General features: G+C 42.2%; 1 protein-coding gene across 2 annotated transcripts in view; it reads left to right on the forward strand.

Moving 5' to 3' along the window:
- rev3l (REV3 like, DNA directed polymerase zeta catalytic subunit) overlaps nucleotides 1-23,757 on the forward strand; it is a 62,187-nt gene that overhangs the window by 32,098 nt on the left and 6,332 nt on the right. The window contains exons 4-24 of one of the 2 annotated variants that reach the window (XM_047573976.1): nucleotides 584-744; nucleotides 3,181-3,322; nucleotides 3,519-3,613; nucleotides 4,989-5,093; nucleotides 6,388-6,472; nucleotides 9,312-9,454; nucleotides 9,809-9,937; nucleotides 11,002-11,239; nucleotides 11,818-11,960; nucleotides 12,549-16,389; nucleotides 16,763-17,640; nucleotides 17,793-17,878; nucleotides 18,057-18,182; nucleotides 18,830-19,022; nucleotides 19,199-19,313; nucleotides 19,499-19,614; nucleotides 20,753-20,871; nucleotides 21,476-21,594; nucleotides 21,901-22,042; nucleotides 22,546-22,790; nucleotides 23,490-23,598. In XM_047573976.1, the coding sequence (XP_047429932.1) occupies nucleotides 584-744; nucleotides 3,181-3,322; nucleotides 3,519-3,613; nucleotides 4,989-5,093; nucleotides 6,388-6,472; nucleotides 9,312-9,454; nucleotides 9,809-9,937; nucleotides 11,002-11,239; nucleotides 11,818-11,960; nucleotides 12,549-16,389; nucleotides 16,763-17,640; nucleotides 17,793-17,878; nucleotides 18,057-18,182; nucleotides 18,830-19,022; nucleotides 19,199-19,313; nucleotides 19,499-19,614; nucleotides 20,753-20,871; nucleotides 21,476-21,594; nucleotides 21,901-22,042; nucleotides 22,546-22,790; nucleotides 23,490-23,598 (7,330 nt within the window). The remainder of the gene's footprint in view (nucleotides 1-583; nucleotides 745-3,180; nucleotides 3,323-3,518; nucleotides 3,614-4,988; nucleotides 5,094-6,387; nucleotides 6,473-9,311; nucleotides 9,455-9,808; nucleotides 9,938-11,001; nucleotides 11,240-11,817; nucleotides 11,961-12,548; nucleotides 16,390-16,762; nucleotides 17,641-17,792; nucleotides 17,879-18,056; nucleotides 18,183-18,829; nucleotides 19,023-19,198; nucleotides 19,314-19,498; nucleotides 19,615-20,752; nucleotides 20,872-21,475; nucleotides 21,595-21,900; nucleotides 22,043-22,545; nucleotides 22,791-23,489; nucleotides 23,599-23,757) is intronic. The other variant, XM_047573977.1, reaches the window with a different exon arrangement.

Below are 23,757 nucleotides of genomic sequence, written 5' to 3' on the forward strand. Positions count from 1 at the left end.
AGAGAGGCCCTTGGCAAAAGATTTTACCTGATTCGCTTTTCACAGAGCACACAACAATGTTATCTTATTACATTTCTGATGCATTATTTTGTTGAATAAATTCTGCATTTTATGCCATTTGTCACCATGCAAACTTGTCAGCCACTCCAGATTTGCTCTCTGATGCATTGTTTTGATGTTTGATAGTTCCTTAGACAAATGGATCTGTGACTTAAACTCAGTTTCCTGGATCCTGTTTCCACCAATCTTGATGTTTGCATTGTTCAATCCAAAGGGCCAACTAAGTTCATATAGTGGAAGGCTTGGGGGATGTGTTTGGACCATCAAATTTATATAGTTATTTCTGCCTATTATTTATGAGAGAATTAAAATGTACATTTCCTAATGTATATGTTTACATGCATTGTTTTTCTACGCTACTGTGCAGAAGTTTCTGGCAAGTGTGAAAAATGGTATAAACTAAGAATAAATAGGTACACCTGCTTACTGTATGTATCACAGCAGTCAAAGCCCCTTCATTTCAAAGGATGACAGCATTCATCTTACCGATATCTCTTTATGTCCCAAACTCTGTTTGTTACAGAGTGTGTGAGCTGTTACAAAGTGGAGCAGTGATGAACAAGAATTACCAACCCCATGAGGGCCATATCCCCTTCTTGCTGCAGCTCTTCATAGACTACAACCTGTATGGCATGAATCTGGTTAATTTGGCAGCTGTCAAGTTCCGCCGGAGCCCCAGCAAAGGTATGGAGCAGTGTTTTTCTCACACTAAATTCTAGTGGCTCTTCCACAGCAGCAGGTTGGCTAGTGTCATCGTCGTCCTTCACCTCCTCTCTCCTCATGAGCTATGGTCATTTGTTCTGTAGCCTCCATTGTTGCTTCAGCTGTCAGGAGTTCTGGTCAAAGCCTGGAAGTATTTAAAACAAATGAAATGGTTAGATAATGACATTAGTCAGACTGGTAAGCATTCCTGCATGTATTTGCTTTGGTGCCCATGTGCACTGTTGTGCTATTATTTCTGGCCCTGGTCCTCCTGAGGTCAAGCCTTTTGAATGTTATCAACTTCCATGCACAGTCCATATCGACTAGAAGTTATGTGCTTAACTTGACAACCTGGATATATCCTGACGCTGTCATTACTATAACAGGCTCCTCCTGTCTTTTTAATAACTTATTTGGAGTTGACAGTGTGGTGTTAATAACATAGACTACACAAGTAAGTATTTACTTGTGTTACCCATTAAATTAATCCTGTTAAGGTATCAGGATTAACTCAATCAGTTTTGGATAAATAAAGAGATGCCCATTTAGACATTTTGATTTAATCTTCTCAATTTTCTTCCCAAGTTTTGTCTTATGGTCTTGGCTCTCCCTGTACTAGCATTCTCTGACCTCTTTTCAGTTCACCGTACTGCTGCTCACCAAGGAGTCAAAAGCAAGATCTGATGGAAGAACACTCAGAGACATTATTATTAATTTGGAGGCCTGTTTCAGGCAACTTGATACATTTGAAACCCATATTCCTTCTTTTTTAGCTCCCCACCAATTCCCAGGGGAAATGCTGCTAGATGCTCCGCTGTGTTGACTGACTTTACATTTATTTTTTCTGTTAACCATTAGCTGCCCAGCAGGTCAAGAACAGTGGCAGCCAGATGTGCCTGAGACTTAAAGTAGTGAGAGTTCACCAAAATATTAGATTTACAAACCTCCGTGGACATGATACCAACACTAGATCAGAGACAGCTCAAATGTTCGCTGAGCAATGTGCTCAGGAGTTGTGGATTTGGATTTGTGCAACTGTGCCTGAGAGAGACGCACAGCATTTCACATGCAAAATTAAGGATCTAAAAAAACAAACTCGAAGGGGAACTGTAGCATCAGTCAGAATTGTCAGACAAGGGAATTCTTCTCGTGATTATGGTGAACAGGACATTCACAAACCTCCACTCCTGATGGAGGCTAAACCCCTGATTGCCAGCTCTGTTTGATCACAGCTTAGTCCTAATCTCAGACCAGTACCCTCTGCTCATCATTTCCAAACTGACCTTTCTCCACACTCCCATAGCGTATCCCGCCCTGCAGGTCTACCTTCACATGCAAGGGCATTAATGATTAAAGACAGGAAATTCCACACTTGAATTTAATAAAGTTCTTTTATAAAAATCATCACGCCTGATTCCCCTCCAACAAAAGCAGGGTTCCCATGTTTGATCCACCTCTACACTGATGCAATCAATGGAAAGAAGCTCAAGTCCCTCATACTACAAAGAAACTGAAATGCCTTAACAATAGGTACACCTGTTTACATTTTCTTCTCCCTTTCAGACTGTAACTTGAAAGCAAGTTCTTAATCTGGGATCAAGTAGAAGAGGGTTAAAAGAAGCTGGGCCGATAAAATGGACCAGGAAGAAATGGAGCCCATAATGTGTTTTGAAGTCCATTACACAGTTTGAATACCGACCTTCAAAATACAGAGGTTGAAAAGTGCCCAGCCAGATCTGTGGTTTCCTCTTCACCTTGAACGAAAACAACCCACCTAAAATGAAATTTGAAAGAAAAACATCCGAGGGGCTGCCTGAATACATGGTGGTAACTCTGTTTTCATTTTGTGTTAGTGTGGAGCTTCATTTTAAAGACAGGATGCCACCTCGACAGTTTCATCATGTCATCACACTATGGGGGTGTTTATGAGTGTCCGTTCTTGTCTGTACTTGTGAAACATCATCCCATTCAGTACTGTTCCAATTCAAAGTGAGCCACTGACGTAGTACAGTCCAAATACCCGGATGTATATCTGCCCCACGTGTTTATTGAGGATGCATGGGGAGGTAACTTGTGTGGTGTTGGTACAGCCTTGTATCCCAGAATGCATTTCACAGGCATACTTGTGAACACTACTGTTCCAGAATGACTGTCCTGGGTCCTCCCAAGCCAGAAGTTTTTATACTTGGTATTAATAAATACCCTGAGTTACACTGTACCTGTACTGCAACTTATCGTAAGATTTTAATATTTACTCCAGATGATGAGTCTATTTTTCAACTTCTGCTCTACTGTTTCAACGCTGGGGAATTAAGAGAATAGAGATGTCTATTAGACTTGCTGACAGTTCTCCTTAGGGAAGCGCAATACTTCTTGAATACCTTCATGTGCATATGTCTGTGTATTTGTGTTTTCCAGAAGAAGCAACGGCAGTCTCAGACAAGCCAGCCTCTTATAGCCATCCCAGCATTAGCCCCTGGAGGAACCCCTGCACCTCCAAGCTTAATGACAGCAACGTGGGGGGCACGTTTGTCCGCTGGGACGAGAATGCCCTACCCAGGTAAGCCCCAACTGCACACACCCTGCTACATTAGACCTTAGTCTAAATGAATGTTCTGACTGCAGAAGACGTTTGTCCCTAATAGTTTCTTTCCACCAATTTTATTTCTCATTTTGCAACAACTACTTCATTTAAAAACATATTTACATATTTGTTTCAATTTTATTGACGCTTTTTTTTCAATAACTTTCTGCAGCTCCTTAGTTCTGGATGAGGTGGAAAAGCAGAGTACCTGTGAACTGGAGGTTGATGCTGTGGCTGTAGACATACTCAACCGTCTTGATATCGAAAGTAAGTTTGCTCAAGACAACGCTGGCACAAACATTGGTTAATCACAGGGACAATGAAAGAAAGGTGAAATCAACATGCAGAACATTTAGCTCACATGACAGATTGGTTACTATTGTTTAGACTACCTCCCTCTGACTGCCTCCACACATCAAAATCCATTAGCAGCCCCAAACAAAAATGCTGTGAAGACCTAACACCACATGTCACAGGGGAGCATCGAGAGGGAGAGATTAACAGAGATTAAAGAATCCACGATGGAGGAATGAAACTGAGCAAGGCCAATAAAGCACATGGTGTTGTCTGAATAAGACATAAATTTGCTCTTTGCCCTTTTTTTTGTCCCTTTACTTGAAACCAGTCACAGACTGTAAATGGGTAAACATGGGGGTACAGGTTACTACTGCTGCAAGATTTCTCAGAAGTCAGATGTACAGGGTTTGTTGGTAGAGCTTTTAAAGAGCATGTTTCGGTAAACATGAAGGCTTCAGGTCATCCCAGCAGTGCCAGTTTTACTGAATGGTGGGGGGACTCTGACTCCAGTCTGGGGATGCCAGACTGGAGTCGGACGTGGAGGAGCGGGGAAGGAGCTTCGGGTCAGCGGTGCCGTCTGTCCTCAAGGGGAACATGGGGTCTTTGGCGGCAGGATGGATGGACTGTGTGCACTTGATGGGACCCAGAGGGAGTGTGTCTTGAGAACGACCACAGTTTGTCTTTGCCCGGCTTCAGACTCTACGGGCGACACTACTCTGTTGGCGTTTACATCCTTTCGTCAGCGGACAACGACAAGGAGACACCATCAACGAGAAACACCGTGCGATGACACAATCCATGCCACTGTTGCTATGCAACTGACCAAACAACCATATTGGACACTGTTTTGCCAACTATTTTTTCATCATTCTCAAAAGTTTTTATTACACTTTTTTTTTTTTTTTTTTTTTTAACTTTAATCTCATTATATTTTATGTTTCTTGTGTTTACCTTTATATGCAACAAAGCTACAATGACAAAGTAATTTCCCTTGTGGATCATTAAAGTCCGTCCTAATCTAAGTTAGTAGGATGCGGTCCTTGTCATTTAGATCAGACTGTACTCAGAAGCATAAACCACACCAAAAATCTGCCTGAAAGTGAAGAAAGGAAAGGAGAGGCCACTCCAGGGCAGTCAGAACATGTGTTCTGACTCACACTTTTCCATCTGTTGCTAAAACTGCCCTTTTGAAAATAGAACTTCAGCATTTATGGGTTGAGTTCGGGTGTCAGTTTGATTGGTCAGTGCTGTTTGTCATATAACCTGTCTTTGCTGTTGGTTAGAGATGCATTAATGATGTAATGGTATGTGAGTTGACACTGCTGTGATTCTCATTTGTGTCCAGATCAGATTGGCAGGAACCCAGGCCTACAGGGCATCTGGGAAGATGAGAAGCAGAGAAGGAGACAGAAGAATCAGGCCTCCCAAATTGAAACCCCTGAGTCACAAGGTGAGGAGATTCACAAGAGGAACTCTCAGGGTCATTCCTGCTTTTTTTGCTGCTTGGAACTTACACACATTACTCACAAAACTTTTACTTTGAGTTTTGCGTCCATGTTGCCTGCCAGCACACAAGTGTCTTACAATAAGATAAGAAAGAAAGAAGTAGAATGTCACTAAACACATTGTGTGTATGCCTGTCCATATCACTATGTTAATAAATATATTTATTCATATAACACTTAATTTTAAATGCAGGTCTCATTTTACAGACTGTCTTCTTTGTGCATCTTTCACATGCTGTACTTCTTAACAGTAATACCCCACAGTTGTCATACAATCAGGGATTGACAATTTGTGGGCAAATTGTGGATTTGTCTAATACTGTGAATACATTTGAATCCTGTTATAGAACCATTGTTTGCAGATCTCATATTCTTACAGTGCCAACTGTAAGAATATGTACTGTGTGTACTCTTACATTCTTAATGCCAACTGTTTGGGATTGCACGGGATGGTCCAAAGTATGACTGGAATGACCTCAGACCTTAACATAAGTTCTAAGATGTTGTTATTATCTGTTAAGTTGAATGTCAGAAGTGAGTGAATGTTTCAGACAGGCTTAATGTAGGTCTAGCATTTCAGAAAGCATGTGCACAAAGATCTCAGTTCAGTGGCGCCAGCCTTTCTTTTTGTTATGATAGAGTGAGGTTGTGTTTTCAGGCAATCCAAACTCTTTTGTCGCTAACTGGATTGCTCCATCATGTTTTGCTCCTTATTGTTCTGATGACACATCTGTCTTAATTTTATTTCTGAATCTTTCTTTCTGAACCTCTTTAAGTCTACGACGACATTCGAGTTTTCCTTCCCCTCCGCAAGTCAGAATCAACATGTTCAGAGCCGATCGTGTTATTTGAGGACACATCTCGTCTTCTAACCAATACCATAAACATGAACCATGATCTTGCCAAACTGTTGAGTTATCTTTGCACGTTGCTGTCATGGCAACAGGTTGATAAATAATCACAGATGAATCTACTGTTTTCAGGCCTGCATCCAAACATGCAGCTTTCCTAGATCTGGAATGTGAAGAAACACATGAGAATGTTGTTGTGCAAAAGAAAATTAAAATTTTATTACAATAGATTTGCATGACAGCAAAATTACCCAGCCATAACTAGCATACTTAATGGCTTTTATTGACCAAAATGTTTTAATTGCATCTCAGAATTCAGTGTCTGGGAACTGCCCGTTTCCAGGAATGACAAATGCTGCATTGAAGTTGTTTGTGTGATATGTTCCAGATCGTGGTTTTGTCACTTTAACGGAGAGCGAGAAAATCTTCATGAAGAGGTTCAAGGAGATTCTGAAGGAGAACGAGTTTGATGTGTAAGTTCATTATTCTTCCTCTGACTCACTGGTCATAGGCTTAGCACATTTCAAGATATATTATGACTGAAAGTCATTGTTGGACGTTTGTCCCAATCCCTGCGGAAATCTAGAGTGGAAGATGGAAGAGAGAAACAGTGTTTGGGAATAATTGCAAGATGCTTCCAGCCTTAGTGGAAAAAGTGATTCAACGGCTTGCAGGCCACATGAATATGTTTTTTACGTCTTTAATTCTTTGTATTGAACTGTAATGAAGGTGTTGCATGTCTTTTTTTATTTTTTTGGCTGTGCCTCCCAGCTACACATCTGTCCGCCTCCCCCTTCTTCTCAAGGCAGAGAGGGACAGAGTGAAAGCAGAAGTTGGAGGAAATGGGAAAGTATGGACGGGAAAGTGAAGTTAGAACAGATGTAGTGGAGAAAGAGTTGGTGAAATGATGTTTCTGAGGTTACACACCCCTCCCTCCCCTCCCACCATGTACAGCAAGAAAGTATTTCCTGTTATGAATAAAAGTACAGTTGGCCCCGCAGCCGTGAGTGCTGCTGCATCAGATCCAGATGGCTTCTATTCACTAACCTCTGATATCAAATGGGAACACAGGAAAGGGGAGAGCAGTGCAGTGTGTGAGCGGTGTGGGCTTTCGGTGTAGAGCAAGTCCTGTCTTGAATGATGGAGCACACACACACGGACACACACAGTTTGCTGGCTTCTCTCCCAACGCCTGGCTGTCCCAGTCACGTGCTCTGCTAATACTCACACACAGTCTGTCACTTACTTTCCCTTGCTCTATTATGCACTGGCACTGTTGCTACTGCTTTGTCTGCGTCTCACCTGATACTGCAGACTTTGTTGGAAATTTCTTGTTTCCTTCTAATTTAATGCTTTTTTTTATTTCAAAAACATTCATCTCCCCGATATATTATGTGTATACAGCTATTCAGTACTATTTGAAATATAGTATTCATTTCTCTGTATTCTTCTCTTGTCCTACTTATTGTTTGATATTTCAACATTAAGTAACCTGCTTTACCCCACACGTCACTGTATGCTGTGGAGAATTGGGATCTTTCCTTCTTAAGAAACATCTACAAGGAACCAAAACTTTGTTTTTTATTAGTTCTGAAGAACAGCAGACCTGCCTCTCAAACCTGATTGGTGGATCCATTGTCCCTCCCTGCCACTGCCCTGAAGCTTACTGCCCTTTCTGCCAAAGGGAAACCAAAGGATAAGGCTCACTTTAGATCAGGGCTTCTCAAACTTTTTGTCTCGTGAGTGGAGCAAGACTGGTATTGATAATGATATTTTCCTTATCTTTCTCCATTGCCCCATTTTTTCCTTCCCCAGATTTATCATTAAAACTCTCTTAGCAAAGCACATCTAGTGAAAGAAGAAGAGGGGCGTGGCTTGGCAGTGAAATGTGTTAATTGCTGCAGTAATCTCTTGACGCCTGCTCGGCTCCCTCCCTCGCTGCCTGTAAAGTTGTTAGCTAGCAAACTAATTAAGAGACAGCCAGACAGTGGTACGTGTGCACAGATTCTCCAGAGCCTTTCCCTCATATGGCCCAGCAGACTGAAGTCTCTGAATGCACTGCAGTCTCCCTCACCGTTAGCCTAAACTCTGACGCTGGAGTTGCACAAAAACATTCATTTCATATATTCACGCACCTGTTTTTATAATCACCCTTGAAACCCCATCACCATTCATCAGTCGTGTGCTCCTCGTTCATCATTTAATCTAGAGTGGAAGGATGCCCAAGAGGCTGTGACTTGAATTTGTCTTCTCCTCTACAAGTTCAACACCTTTGGCCTGACCCCAGTGGAGTATTTACTTTATTCCTTTAGGATGCTGCTGGGCTCAGATGTGGTGTTATGTTGCTTTATGTGCCTGTCCTCACAGAACCCCCCAGTGTTTTCAGTGTATTACATCACAATGCTTTTCAAAGCTTGAATTTATCCTGTGAAAGTTGACCATTCATGCCTGCAGTCACAGGCGCAACAGGGGTTCAAATCAGTAGCTTGATGGCACGTTATATTAAAACCTTAAGCATGATCCCGGGCTCTTATTTTCAAACTTTGTCATTTCTGACTACAGATATTGCTTGGATCAGTGCAGAAATGGATGAAATGAAAGTTGGTTTTCTCTTTATTACAAATTCTGTGAAATTTGTTCCACTTCCAAGCAGCGGCCACTTGTCTGGTCTATATTTCAATATTTCAGAGTCGCTAAGTGGGGAGTTGCTAGGCGATGCAGTGGGGCAGCATGGCTAAGGGAGCGTGATAGGCAGCTTGTAGCTGAGAGCGATCTGGAGGGATACAAAGCCCTGTTGGCTGCCTGCCCATTTTCCATTTGTATTCCCTCACCAACACACACCACTTGGGTGCACACACTCATATTCTCACACACACACACACACACACACACACACACACACACACACACACACACACACGAGACACTCTCCACACTTGTGCAGCCCCACACAGAAAACCCTCACACAGTAAACGGAGCACTTCCCCTGATTACGACCCACAGTAAAGAGATGCTAATTAAACATGACGGCAAGAGAGCAGACACCAGACGGTCCTCTGCTTTGCCATTCAGGCAACAGCCAAAGAGACAGTGCTTGTATTTTTAAAATATTTTTTGCCATCCTTCACTTGCAAATGTAATGATGTACAACATGAAAATTTCAAATGTGTTTGAGAATATGTTTAATTTCACCTGATGGTTTTAGCTCACTCACTGCTAGGTATAATTAATTAGTAATTGAGTCAGACGTGTTTTATATCTTGTAATAATTTGTGCAAAGAAATGGTCCTAATTCTGCCTTTCTCCACTCAGGACACAAGATATATCTGTGGGTGATGGGGAGGACCAAGAAGATTTCCCTGTGGAACTTACTTTGCATTTAGACTCCCTAACCTCAGATGGACTGCCATGCACCCCTGCTAATGCAGTGGGGGTCCACAGGGACACGCCACCAGGTGCGGGCCAATGCTTAGAGTGTCACTATTAGAGAGGTGAAGTGCCACCTACAGTAATGCCTCATAACAGTGACTAAAGGACATACTGACTTAAGATTGAAGTACTTTTTCAATCATTTGTCATACCATGTACATCTTTGCTGCAGACACTATATTTGTGGTATTGTGTCAGATTTCACAATTGATGGCACCGTGCGACCCTACTGGGATTTGGCATACATTGTGATGGTTGCATCACAGTTTTCCTTACTGCGGAGTAAGGGTTGCATTTGTGCACAACACTGACCTTATGTTGAACTGTGTTGTGTTGGTCAGCCACTTCATTTTAAAACCTCTCTCTTCTCTTGTGTACAGACTTTGTAAGGGCCAGTGGGAAAGTTCCAGATGAGGCTGTCGTTGATGAGGAGGCCATCCTGAGTGTCCTGGAGAACAGTCAGACTTTTCTCCCACCTTCGCAGACGTCCAACCACTCCCCCCTGTTAGGTATGGGTGACTTTTAAGTTCCCTTTTCTCCTCATTTTCCTTTCTATTCTCCAAAAATTCTCCTCAACTTTTTTCCTGTTTTCTTTAGCGTTCACTTGTGTACAGTACTTGTTTCCAAATCCTTGTTGACTTATCCATGTGTAGCTTTGTAGATTTCTGAAGCTGACCTTTTAGATGAGGTTTCAACTGAGGTTCTTTCCTAACCTCAAGTTTTATCGAACATTTTCTTGGACCTCTGGAAGCAAGTCTTACAGTCATCAGCCAGTTAATTAAGGCCAGGCAGTTTGCTCCAGGGATTTCTTCTACTTTTTTTGCTCAAACTGTGTATGAATGTGTAGTATATGAGTGCTAAAATAGTAATATAAAATGAAAATTAAACAACAACAACAAATTAAACAACATTACACTGAACGCAGATTTCATATGTTTACAGTATTACGAAAACCAGCACAATTTACTCCTCTGAGTGCAAGCTGTATCTCTGCCTATTGAGAAATGAAACAGCATGGTTTCTGTGGTCTAGATTCATAAAAATTCTCCAAAGACTAAAAAAGACCTCTGGCAGAGAGTACTGGCACGATTGTGCTTCCAGTTTGCATCAATGAAAAGCAGCAAAACATCATATTTTTAAATTTATATGTAAAACAATATGTTTTTGATATTTCTCAGACTCAGAATTCCCCATTAAAGTGGTTCTTACAGCTCATGAACACTGACTCTGTCCTCATTGTGCTCTAGAAACTACTGTATATACTGATTCATGTGATGTATTAACCTGTGTCTATATAGGCTGTAATTTGCAAAAGATAAATAGCCTATTAAGCCTATTTTTCAATATGTCAAGTTATATATATTCCATTCTATTCTATTCTTGTGACATGGCTAGGGTTGTGATCAAAATATTGTAAACTAAGAAAGATGTTTTCAAACTAAATAAAGTCTGAGGTTCAGCGACAAAGCCAATTTATACCTGTGATTAACTAGCAGATTTAAAATGCTTTAAGTTGTTGCTTCCAGATTGATGAAATGTATTATCATTTTTTTTGTTTTCATCGTCTATATAGACAGCAGCCAAGACCAAGCCATCATTGATTTGTTGGTTGGCCTGGAGGATGATAGTTTCTGCAGGACCCCAGTCAGGCAGAGTTCCCACTCCCGCTCACTTGCTGTTGCTGGTAACTACCACTGCAACAGTGATGAGGAGGAAGCAGGCCCTGAGCTGGATAAAGAAGAGGCAGAGCTCAGTGTCATTATGTCCCAGCGGTGGGACAACGAGCCTCCTGAGGCCTCAACCTCAGTGAGGTAAGTTTATCTATTCGGTCTCTGTTATTACTTTTCTTTCAGAAACCTGTGGAGACCTAAAAGTTTGTTCTTATTCTGCTTTACCTGATGCATTACCATCAGCTCAATTTAAAAACATTTGAGGGCCAAATAAATTAAACCACAGTTTGGTACTGCTTATTTGGTATAAGCTCTATTGGAGATTGCCAAGATTGAAAGTTGAATGTTTGGTCAGATTTGTAAACTTCTGATATATTCGTATAGCTTAAACGTGGATTTCAGTTGTTCAATTGGATGCGAGAGAACAGCCAATATTGCTTAACTTAATGCATTAAAAAGGTCTGTTTTGGCCTTTGTAGGGAAATGGCTGTTGTTTTAGAAGCAGTATTTAAAATTGGAAACAATAATAAACATTAAATTTGATTGAAATTTGGTGTACAGACCATGCTTGGAATAGTTTTTGCCCAGAATAATGCAATACGAAGTTTAAGATGGAACTAGCTTCACCATTTGTTTCACAGTAATCAATCAGGAGAAGGTCGTCCACAGTGAGCTGTGCATTTTTTAATCAGTGTCACTGTTTGTGTGTGTATGCATAGGCTCGCTGTGAAGGAGACAGAGGACGGCTTCAGTGATGAACAGCACGAGTCCTGTGATGAGGACATGGAATGGAGTGGGAATAACTCTCTGTTTGCCAACATGTCTATCCCTCAGCTCGACGGAGCAGCAGATGAGAGCAGTGGTGAGTCATCTTAGGCTGAGATGCACTGAAATGTCAGTATTCTTTTACACACATCTTACTGACCCTGATGATTCATGTTCCATTAAGAACATCAGAATACACATGTGACAGCTGCTGCAGAATGAAACGTTGGGTGTATGATCATATTTCATTATGAGGGATATGAGATTTAATATAAAGCTATGCGATGCCGCTGTTGCTATGCAACTCGTCAAACAGCCGAACACCTTTGACACTGTTTTCTCTAACTTGTATATAGGCCTAATGCTAATTCTGTACATTTTTTGATTACATTGTTTATTTTTATTTAATTTGATCTCATTTGTTTTGTCTTTATTGAGTTTTTTTGTGTTGTTTACTTTTATGTGCAATGAAGTTATGGTGACAAAGTAATGTCCCTCATGGATCATTTAAGTCAACTTTAAATATTTGTTACAGTAAACATGAAAGCAATGAATGAATGAATGTGTATACTGATTTCCAATTTCCCTCAACTTTTTTACTGTGGTTTTTACTACTTTATATTTTTATAATACTGCTACATAAATAAATGTCTTACAGTTGTTCTTTCATCTGTTGCATTGACAGATTCCTCCTTAACGGACAGTGGCTCCATGTCCCAGTCTTCACTAATAGTCACAGAAAAGATGCTAGGGAAAAGAAACCCCTTTCCTGGAGAGACAATCCACCCCGAGCCACCTTCCTCAGCTAAGATCCTTCTGGAGTGCAAGCATCCTGAGCACAGACCACTCCATGTATTGGACACAGAGCAACCACTTGATAAGCACTTTCAGTTAAAAGGCAGCCAGGACAGCAGTAGTGAATGTTCAACAGGGTTCAAGGTTAATAAAGAAATTCCCTATATCCTTCCTGTCAAACATCCTATTACTGGCAAAATACCCAATCCCCCTGAGGGGTCTCCCATCTGCATGGACAAAGAGGATATACGGCCAATATACACCTATGACAAGAAAACCTCTATAGCTTTGGATACGACGGACCTAGAAAGTTTCCCATTTGGTAATGGAAAGGTTACTAAAAACAGGAATAAATATGGCAGCATAAAGAATGTTGAAACAAACTGTCTTTCCATTCTTAAGAACCATAGGACTTTCTCTCTCTGTTACTCAGAGCTGAGAAACTGCTCAGCTAAGACAGAGCTGGAACTGAACACCATGGACAGTAAAAGCCCCATTCTGAGGAATATCAACTCAGCCCCCTCACTCATGAAAGAGGAGGAGTTTCTTGATCCTCAGGAGGATGAAATGGGTCAAGACAGTGAGGAGGGAGATGTTGGTGAACTCAAAATCAGGTACGAGGACTATCAGGAAAATAAAATTGAGAGAACTATTGTGGCCCAGCAAGAGGCACACTACAAGTTCTTTCCCAGTGTCATTCTCTCCAACTGCCTTAGTAGGAAGAAAGCTGGAAACAAAAAGCTGGCCGATACCTCCAGCAAACCAGATCTGAACCAGCCTCGTAGGTCTAAGCTAAAACTCAATAAGAAAAGGTTAGGGATGGTAGGGACTACAAACAAGTTGAAGATAGTTCAAAGTTCTACCACTGACAGCCTGGTTAGCACTGGTCCCACTTCAGTCATGTCTGCTTATCCAGTCGCTATGGACACAGAGATGCCAGTTTTGGAGGATCAACCAGAAGAGGCTACAACAATTAATGCACTAATCATGGAGGAAAAGCCTGTTTTGGAAGAAGAGTCAGAAAGTGAGGAGAGCTCTGTAAAGGAACAGACGGAGCTGGTTTCACACCACGGTGACACCAACTCCACCACTGTTACTTGCTTTTCTGAGGAAGCAAAAGATTCGAGAGAGGACGAACTAAGCTCAGTACAGGATTTATCCGCTAAACTCACATGTACCAAGCCATCGGCACTGCCTGGTAGTAAATATACCCTGAGAGCCAAACGAAAGATGAAATATGATGGCGAGGATGGAGAACACTCATGTGCCTCTGGTTCTAAAAACCCAGTCAATGTGAAAGAATGGCCTAAGGATAGTAATGTACCCAGTGGGCAAGATTTAAAATATCAGAAAAGACGCAAGAAGGAACCTCCTATCATTATCAAGTACATTATTATTAACAGGTTCAAAGGACAAAAAAACATGCTGGTGAAGATGTCCAAAGTTAATTCAGAGGAGCAGTTGGTGTCGTTGACGTCAGACAAGTTAGAGCAGTATAACAAACTAGCTCCTTTAAAGGATTTTTGGCCCAAGGTGCCAGAGTCCACCGCTGTCAGGTTCCCCATCACTGAGCCAAAGGCCAAAAAACAGCCCAAAAGAAAGGCAAGGGTCAATGCAGCAAATAAGAAAATCACAAATAATAACTCCTCCAAACCTCAGATCATGCGGGGTGAAAGGGTAAAAAGTAGTAAAGGATGTCAAAAAGGCCCAATTCTGCCCTCATTGCCTCCCCCTCGGCCATGTTACAGTGAGGTAGCAGATGACCATGACACTAAGTATACAGATGTGATGGTGGAGTTGGGCTATCTCTCTGATAGATCCTCGAGCCCTTCAGACTCAACGCCTCCACGTTGTTGGTCTCCAAGTGACCCTCTTATGGACTCCAGGAGGTCAGACCACCTAATAAATCCACTCAGTGACCCATGTCTTAGTTCTGCTTATCAAAAGCCATGTACAATGTCTTCCACCAAAGGAGCGCAAAGTAAATCTCAGACTGCCAAACCTAAGAAGTCTGCAGATACTAAAAGGAAGGTAAACAAGCCTTCTACTAAGACTTCAGAGGCAGAAGAGCCCAAAAATGAGAAATCAAAACAAAGTGGAAGAAAGGCAGAGGAAGATAAGCAAAGGAAAATAGCAGAATGTACAGCTGAAGTTACTGTTGTCAGTTCTACAGCCACCAGACCTAGGAGGTCTCGGAAAAAGAAAATTGAACAGCCTAAATGCCATGACATAAGTCAAGACAGCTCCAAGCTTTTCCCAGAGGATGAACTACCTCTTTCTGAGAATTCCTCTCTGAAAGTACCTCCATTTCAGCAGCTAGTGAGCCTGGATAGCAACAGCCAGGACGGTTCCCAGGCTCCGTCTGTATCAGAATCTAACTCAGCAGCTCAGTTTATAGAACCCAAAGTTGAGGACTGTGAGACTTCCATCATGGAAGTTAACCAAAGCTTTTTACCACCAGCTCAGATGAAGCAGCAAGGTTGCCAGACTACCGCGATAAAGGCAGAGACTTCCCAGGAGGAGTCTTCACAACCAGTGGCTGATCAACAATTAATGGAACATAGTAAAGATGCCCAACTAGTCTCCTCACATTCAGGCCCTAAAAATGGGGATGTCCCTACACTTTCTGAGACGCCATCTGGCTTAGCTGTGCTTAAGCAGCTTCTTCAGAGGAGGCAGCAAGGACAGGCTCTTCCTATGCAGGTGGTTGGTACAAACAGCCACTCAGCTGCCATAGCTCAGGCAGCAGCACTCCTAAGTTCCACAACTAAATCTTCTAAATCAAGAAGAGCCCCCTCGAACACTCCTCGGAAACCCAGGGCCACAAAGTCCACTACTCCCAAGGATAAAAAGCCCAGAAACAGGAAAGACAAGACAAGCTGTACTCAGCCAAATCTGTCCCTAAAGTTGGAAGGCAACATCTCAGGTGACTGTCCCCTCTTCCTGTCAGACCCAGGACTGGACAGCTGCAACTTCATAGAGGACGACTTATCACCAGAAGTTCCACACAACTATACCTTTGATATAAATGCCATTGACCAGACAGAGTTCTCCAGTCCATACAGTGGGAGTCCATTTGTTCTGACTGATAAAAGTTTACCAGCCAAGTTCCTTAGTGATATTAGCCAGGATGCAGTATCTGCTCAGGCACTGGGTTTTGGGAAGAAATTTGAGAGGCTCTGTAGTTCTGGAGAGGATCTTCAAAGGGGCCCTGATTGGCACAAAACAGGGCCCATCAGTCCTGACCTGTTTGACAGACCTGAGAACAGGGAATCTATATCAAACTTTGCATTGCTTGACTCTGACAAAATCAAGAGCAGAGAGTGGGACTTCTCTTTAGGTAAAACCCATACGCTCAGTCCCTTTCAAGATTTTCACTGTGAGAGAAAAGAGCTGCTCTTTTCAGTATTTGATCCTGTCCAACCACTACCTTTAAGCTCTGCATCATTCCTCGACCATGAGGGCTCACCCACGGGTGAGCTTCTGGAAGGCATTGATGGACTAACATCCAGCACACCAAGTAGCTCTCCAAGCTCAATAAGCTCATTATCGCAAGTGAGGGCAAGCCAACTGCAGCGAGGGGCAGGAGGTGGAACCCACATTCTCAAGCCCCTCATGTCTCCTCCAAGTCGGGAGGAGATCATCAGCACTCTACTGGAGCTGGAAATGTCAGAGGCTACCTTCCAGGAGCCCTTCTGCAGTGACCCCTCTGATGCCCCAGGGAAACCAATGTAAGATCATATGCAGCAGTAATGCTAGCTCAAATACAACTTGTTTGTGGATTAAATGTACAGAGATAAAAATGTACCAGTAAAGCTTTCCATTAAAGTAATGGAGTACAACTCATTACAATGGCTAATTTTGGCACACAATCACAATACATGGAAAACAACTACATATATCCATATCCATATCAGAAATCCAGTATTTGTTTGACTCCATTTAGTATTATCTACAGCACTTTATTTGATAAACATATTGCATGTGATTCATTCAACAATTTGCATTCATCCTTTTTGAAAGTTTGTAATTGAAAGTGATCCATAAAATGCTAATAGGTGAAGTAATTGCTTAGGTGAAGTAATCCCTTTCTCTTTTCTCCAGGGAGGTTGGCGGCCGTAAACTTACAGTGGCTACAAGATTAGCTAAGGAGCTTGCAGAGTTCAGTGGAGACCTATCTTTGGAGGGCCTCCATTTCTGGAAGACAGCCTTCTCAGCTATGGCTCACCCTGCTACAACTATTACCTCAACTTCCCAAGGAGCTGATGCCTCAGAGACAAGTAAAGAGCAGACAGAGCTTGGCACATCCTCAGGCAGTGACAAGAAGGTGGTCATTCTGCCCTGCAAAAACCCTCCAAGCCATGAGCGTGTACAGCTGTGGCTGGAAGCCAAGAAACAGTATGAAAGTTTACAAAAAGGTAGGAAAGAGACAGTGCCGTTGAAGAAGGAGAACGTCGGGTTAGATGTGGAGGAGGGGAACCCAGACCAAACTCAGCATCGAGCTGCATCCAGCAGCCCAGCATTGCAGGCCGAGCTGTGCGGAAACCTTGCCAGTGTTCGGGCTCAAAGGAGAAAGAAACGTACTCTGTCTTTAGACATATCTCCCTTGGTGAACACAAATTCACAATGTAAATCTACAGAGACAAGTCCAGTGTCTGATGAAGGCAGCTTAGGGCAGGAGGACAAAGAAAAATATGATGATAATACTAAACCCTCCTCTCCAGAGTCCCCGGAGTTGCCTACATGGCAGCAGTCCTGTCAGCCTTGTCCTTCAGGGCTAGACTGTATTGCCCAGAGCAGCCCAACACAAAACTCTACAGAACCACTATCACCTGGGCTCTCTAATTCACTGGAGAGACTAGAAGGAAGCGGGGAAGAAGAGAGGACTAGTCCCCACCTTCTTCACAGCACCCCCTTCTTAAGGAGGCGACGAAGAAACAAGGACGATCTGGGGCCAGTGTGCAGCACGCCCAAATCTGAGGGTAAGGAAATGGTAGTTCCACTCTGCCCATAATCTGAATTTATCACAATGAATTCTTTGAATAACTTAAGTAAAATTTTGCACACTCTCCTGATCTTAATATTCACTGTTGCTCCACTGTAACCTTTGTTCTTCACGTTCTTGTTTTTGCAGCTAAGGATCCCATTTCTCAGAGACACCAGCACAGGAGGAGCCAAGCGGATCCACTGAGAAGAGTGCTACTTAACACTCAGATAAAGGTCAGACTGAAGGTGTTTGGTGTGTTGAATGACGTAGGAAAAACACATAATCAAAGTCTACAGTTTCCCAGTATGCCAACTAATTTTAAATACCATTGTAGAGCTATGTTACAGCAGTGTTGGCTCTTACCTCCATATGTTTTCTGTTAGTTTCTTATACATCCTCTGTTCCCCACAGAACCAGTTTGTTGCTTTGAATGTGCCGAAGAAAGATAACTCTCAGATTGAAGGGCCCACTATAGCCAATACCTACGGCTTCAAAATCAGCATGCAGAACCTGCAGGATGCTAAAGCTCTGCATGAGGTGAGCTGCACTTTTACTTTTACTGGTCAGAATATGTGGATGGACTGTTTCGTAAGTTGTTGTTGTTTTTGGTTTGTCACCTCTTCACACAGAAAAACAATCAGGACAAACTTACATTATTAAAAACGTATGAACCATATTTATTCAGATTCATCGGTCAGTATATTTACATACACATGAAAAAAAATTAATTATTGCCTCAATCCTACTTCAACTGGACAACTTAAGCGCATGTAAATGCTTTACAAGCTAAATGAGTTCTCCTTATCCGATTAAGATACCCAGATAATGCGAGTGGAAATCGATTTTCTCCAGCATGTATATGCCTTAATTTGAGTTTAACTAGACAACCACTGCACCGGCATATGGCCCCGGAACAAAAACATCCAAGAAAGCCGGTCACAGAAGAAGAAGGTAAACAGAGCTGGTAGAAGATCTACCAGAGGGATAGCACGCATCTTATCTGCAACATAAGTACATTATGTAAAGATTAAAAAGCTGAACTATTATCCATCTTCTTGTTGTTTGAAATGCCGGTCTGCTGCATGAATTTTGAATTTTGGGCTGAATTCCAGACTAGTAACACAACAGACCATGCTTTAGACTGATTTTAGTTTTTTACCATAGTTTTTGTCTGCTCTTTTCAGGTCCAGTACCTAACACTGATGAGTATGGAGCTCCATGCAAGATCCCGCCGTGACCTTGAACCTGATCCTGAGTTTGATCCCATATGTGCCTTATTCTATAGCTTCAGTTCTGATGCTCCCCTGACAGGTGTAGACGGCACTCAGTTGACGGGTGCCATTGTGGTGGACAAAGACTGTGATAGTTGTGGCCAAGGTGATGTCTTACTATTTTATAGCATAACATGTTGCTTTCAAGTTGTCCAAGATTTTTTCAATTTGGTTTTGAGTATCATCTCCTAGGCTTTTAGACTAAGGTCATATTTGTCTAAATGGTCATGTGATTAAAGACTGCCTCAACTCAGTCAGGCTGATGGATCTTTTAAAACTCAGCAGGTCGAAGAGGAACAGCACCGCTCCTGGTGAGATCAGGAGTCTCTGGGCTGCAGGTGACATACGCCTCTGAGGAGAAGATGCTCTTTCAGGAGCTGATCACCATCATGAGAAGGTGTGTGTTGTAGTTCTGTAATTGAATGGAATTGAAGTGGTTGATATATAATTTCTGACTGCAATCATCCAGTACTGCTGGTAGTGGATTAGTCATTGTGTGTCTTTGAAATTGTTTGCATTGAGGCAATGTGCTGCTTTTAAAAATCTCAAAATCTCTGTATTAACATGGCCCTATTCCCACAGGTTTGACCCAGACATTTTGGTGGGATATGAGGTGCAGATGCATTCCTGGGGCTACCTTCTTCAGCGGGCCTCAGCTCTTGGGGTGGACCTGTGCCAGCAGCTGTCACGAGTGCCAGGTATGGCCAGGAGTGACCACAGCACCTCTGGCTAATCCTATGTACAAGCAATACATTGAATTTCCTTTTTAGCTCATTGTAGTGGCAGAGCAACAGTATACTGTATATTGGACCTAGTTACCCAAGGGACAGTTGTGTGGATGAAAATTCTGCAGCACCATCATTGTATTTGTATCAGGCCAGTTCCAGTCACAGAAAGATCTGGATCCATCATGGGCGGCTGGCAGAAATGTACAAGGCTTATGTGGTTTTAATTTATTTTTATTTTATTTTTTATTTTTTTTATTTTATTAATTATATAAAATTCTAAAATGCACTTTGACCTTTGTTGATAGTTGAGAGAGATGAGGAACAAGGGCAGAGAAAGAATTATGACATGCAGTGCAGGCCTATGATCAGAACTGAACAATAGATGGTTATATGGGATGGAAGGTTTCTGTCTGCCAGCCCCTTTGAAAAACGGGCAAAAAACAAAGCAACTGGCTACAAGTAATTGTACATGGAAGTCATATGAACTTACAAACTGATGCCCAGTGTGTGGTAAACGTGATAAGCTGGCTTCAATTTTGTTCAGAACTTCAGTGGCACGATGACGGCTCAACCAACAATATTTGGTTGTTTATCCAGTTCATTTCTTTATTTTATTTTTTTCCAGTTCATTTTTAACAGATGACAGTGTAACAAGGTTGATGAGCGACTGAATCTGACATTCTGAGTATGGCTAATAGAAGTCAGTACATCCTAGACTTAGGCTGTGTGCTGCTGTGCTTTTATATTTGGCTTGTGCAACCCCCTTTCTGCAGTGTGAGGAAATCATTAAATCCAGGTCAATAGAAAGGTGTGTGTGAGTGTTGGTCTGTACTGTTAAGTGCAAACATGTGTGGCCCTGTTTGTGTGTGTACCAGTGAATGAGAACGCCAATGTCCGGGAGCAGCAATGTCAGTGTGTTTGGGTGTTTCCCTGTGTGTGTGTGTGTGTGTGTGTGTGTGTGTGTGTGTGTGTGTGTGTGTGTGTGTGTGTGTGTGTGTGTGTGTGTGTGTGTGTGGTGTGTGGTGTGTGGTTTGAGCTGAATGGAGATCCTCTCGTGGCTGCCCTCCTCTGTAATTGGCTGAATGTCTGGCTCTGTGTGTGTCCTCAGCCGACTCCAAAGAGAACCGCTTTGCTTCAGAGAGGGATGAATACGGAGCAGACACCATGAGTGAGATCAACATCATTGGCCGCATCACACTCAACCTGTGGAGGGTGATGAAGACTGAGGTTGGTGTTCCAGCGTGACCATCACACAGTGCTGTCAGTCATCTCCACTTTTTTCGCTGCACACAACATGTGCCTCCTGACATGAATATGATTTTATATTTTTAAAAAGAATATGATTTTATATTAGCAAAATAAAATCCTCACAGTCATTTACACAGATCATACATTAATCAATTGTGTATCTTTTACATTTTTGCTTTTGTGACTGGATTATTTCTTTTTTTCTTGTAAAATCATGGAAACCTCTTCAGATATCTAAAAATTCCTTAAATAAAAGTCTCTAAAAATGGTCTTTGGTGGTAAGTGCTAGCAACTCTTTGCCAAAAAGGCCACAAGCTATGATTAGTGGTCAAGTGGTGAAGCACAAGACAGTTTGAAAAAAAACTGCTGTCGTGTAGGTCCAGTGGTGTGGTTTAGACAAGGAAAGCGTTACAAATGTGTACTTTGTAAAGGTACATTTCATAACCTTTTCCACAAGCTTTCAAATATTATAATATTAAATTGCCATTTTCAGTCGGTTGTAAGTGTTACATTGAAGTTTTGTAAATGTCATGAAGGAGCTACTTTGAAAAAAAGGTTTAGTTGATGTTCTGTTCTGCTCCAGGTGACGTTAAACAACTACAGTTTTGAGAACGTGGCTTTCCATGTGCTCCACCAGCGCTTCTCCCTGTCCAGCCCCCGCACACTGTCTGACTGGTTTGACCACAACACGGACCTATACAGGTTTGTGCCAGACACTCTCCATCAGAGCCTTGTGATTTTAAGGACTTGTTTAGATTTCAAATTACATGGCTCATTCTGGCTATTTTCAGTTGTACCACTATAACCTACACTTGTGTCGACATTATTTAGTTTTCTTTTTTTCGTACATAGGAGTAGATATACCAGAAATGAAGAGAATAGTAAAACAAAATAAATAGCCCTCTGCTTATGCATGAATAAAACCAGTAGAAGTCTTCCTGTGTGTTTTTATACTTTTTCATGTAATTTAGCCTTCCTTTGAAACTTACTTCCTTTGTGTTACTGTAGGTGGAAGATGGTCGACTATTACATGAGCCGTGTGCGCTGCACCCTCCAGCTTCTGCAACAGCATGACATCATTGGCAGAACCAGCGAGCTGGCCAGAGTGTTTGGAATTCAGTTCTACCACGTTTTGACCAGAGGATCACAGGTATACTTGTCATCTTCTTCTCAGACACACTGGGGTGTTGTGGCAGTCAGGAGGTTACATATGACATATGTGTCGATGATGTGATGACCCTTTTATCACACTGCTAATGTTGAAGAATCCCAATAACCAACACGTTCCCCCAAATTCCCTCCAGCTGTACAGAGCTCTGTGGGATCGTTTAATGTTGTTTTTGTTTTACTTAACTTGCACTACTTGACATAAAGTCAAAGGTGGCAAGTAACTGATGAACATAGTCACACGGAGCAGGTAAAGAGCCAGGTATTCTACTCAGAAGTATGGTCTATGTCTGCTGCCACTGCGACACTGTTGTGCTCAACAGGTGGTAATATCTGGATGATGTCAGATGGTACATCGTACATACATAGACATCACTGCTAAAGTCTAATTTATTGTAGTGTAGTTAAATATCATAATAATTTAAAGGACAGCACTTTTCACAGTTTCTTTCTATTTCATCATGCTCTTCCTCCTCTTCTCCTAAGTATCGCGTCGAGTCCATGATGCTCCGTGTTGCCAAGCCTCTGAACTACGTCCCAGTGACGCCCAGCATACAGCAGCGAGCTCAGCAGAGGGCGCCCCAGTGCATCCCTCTGGTGATGGAGCCTGAGTCACGTTTTTACAGCAACTCTGTGGTTGTACTGGACTTCCAGTCACTCTATCCTTCCATCGTCATCGCATACAACTACTGCTACTCCACCTGCCTCGGCCACGTGGAAAACCTGGGAACGTAAGGACATGACAGGCCCACACAACATACATCCTGTAATGAACATGCTTTGGTTGCATATCTGCCAGGAAAGCTTCCCTCCAGCAGTGCCCTCCTTCCCTCGTTATTTTTAATGGAACAGACACACAGAGGCTCTACATGTTGTTCACAGCTCAGGGCAACGAGAACCCTGCAAGTTATTTCAGTTTTTCAGCAGGATTGGTGTAGTTGCATAGCAACAGCAGGAGCCATGAACATTTCTTTCCAGCAAACATATGTCTGCTACTCCAAGGTAACAAAAAATAGTAGTGGCTTTGACAGGCTTCGTGCTGCTCATGCTCAGCACGGTAGTAAATAACAAATTAGCTCAGGCAGTTGAAGGAAATTTCACCTGTTCAGTTTCGAAATGAGCTTCTTTCTTCCCACATTAATGCTTTAAAAGATAAAAAAGTGTTCATTTTTCACCTATACCTCACATCTTCTTTTATATTGTAAGAAATCTGAAAATTGTGTGGGAGATGATATTTTTTTTTGTCTTTGGGTGTATTCAGCATAGGACTTTTCTAAAATTCCTAAAAATGGAGACTACAGATATCTATCAAATAGATATTTCCTCTATACTTAGAAAAACCATTGGGTCAAATTATCTATTAGCTGAAAAAAAAAAATCAGCTACCGTAGTTTTTCGAATGACACTCATACGCACTGTCTCTGTTTCAGGCCTGATGAGGTTAAGTTTGGCTGCACCTCTCTCCGGGTTCCTCCTGAGCTGCTCCATCAGCTCCGCAACGACATCACTGTGTCACCCAGCGGCATCGCCTTCGTCAAGGTAAAACACCCTCTGACCCTTTGGTCAGATAAGAGTTCATCAAGCATTCTGCCTTGGCCCCATTACGGATTATCTTGTCCCCCCTTTATTAAAGTTCATTAGCCACAACAGGAAGCCCACTTTATTTATTCTTTTATTTCACCAACTGCTCCTTATTGT

Source organism: Mugil cephalus, chromosome 21, assembly GCF_022458985.1.
Source record: "Mugil cephalus isolate CIBA_MC_2020 chromosome 21, CIBA_Mcephalus_1.1, whole genome shotgun sequence".
Taxonomy (NCBI): domain Eukaryota; kingdom Metazoa; phylum Chordata; class Actinopteri; order Mugiliformes; family Mugilidae; genus Mugil; species Mugil cephalus.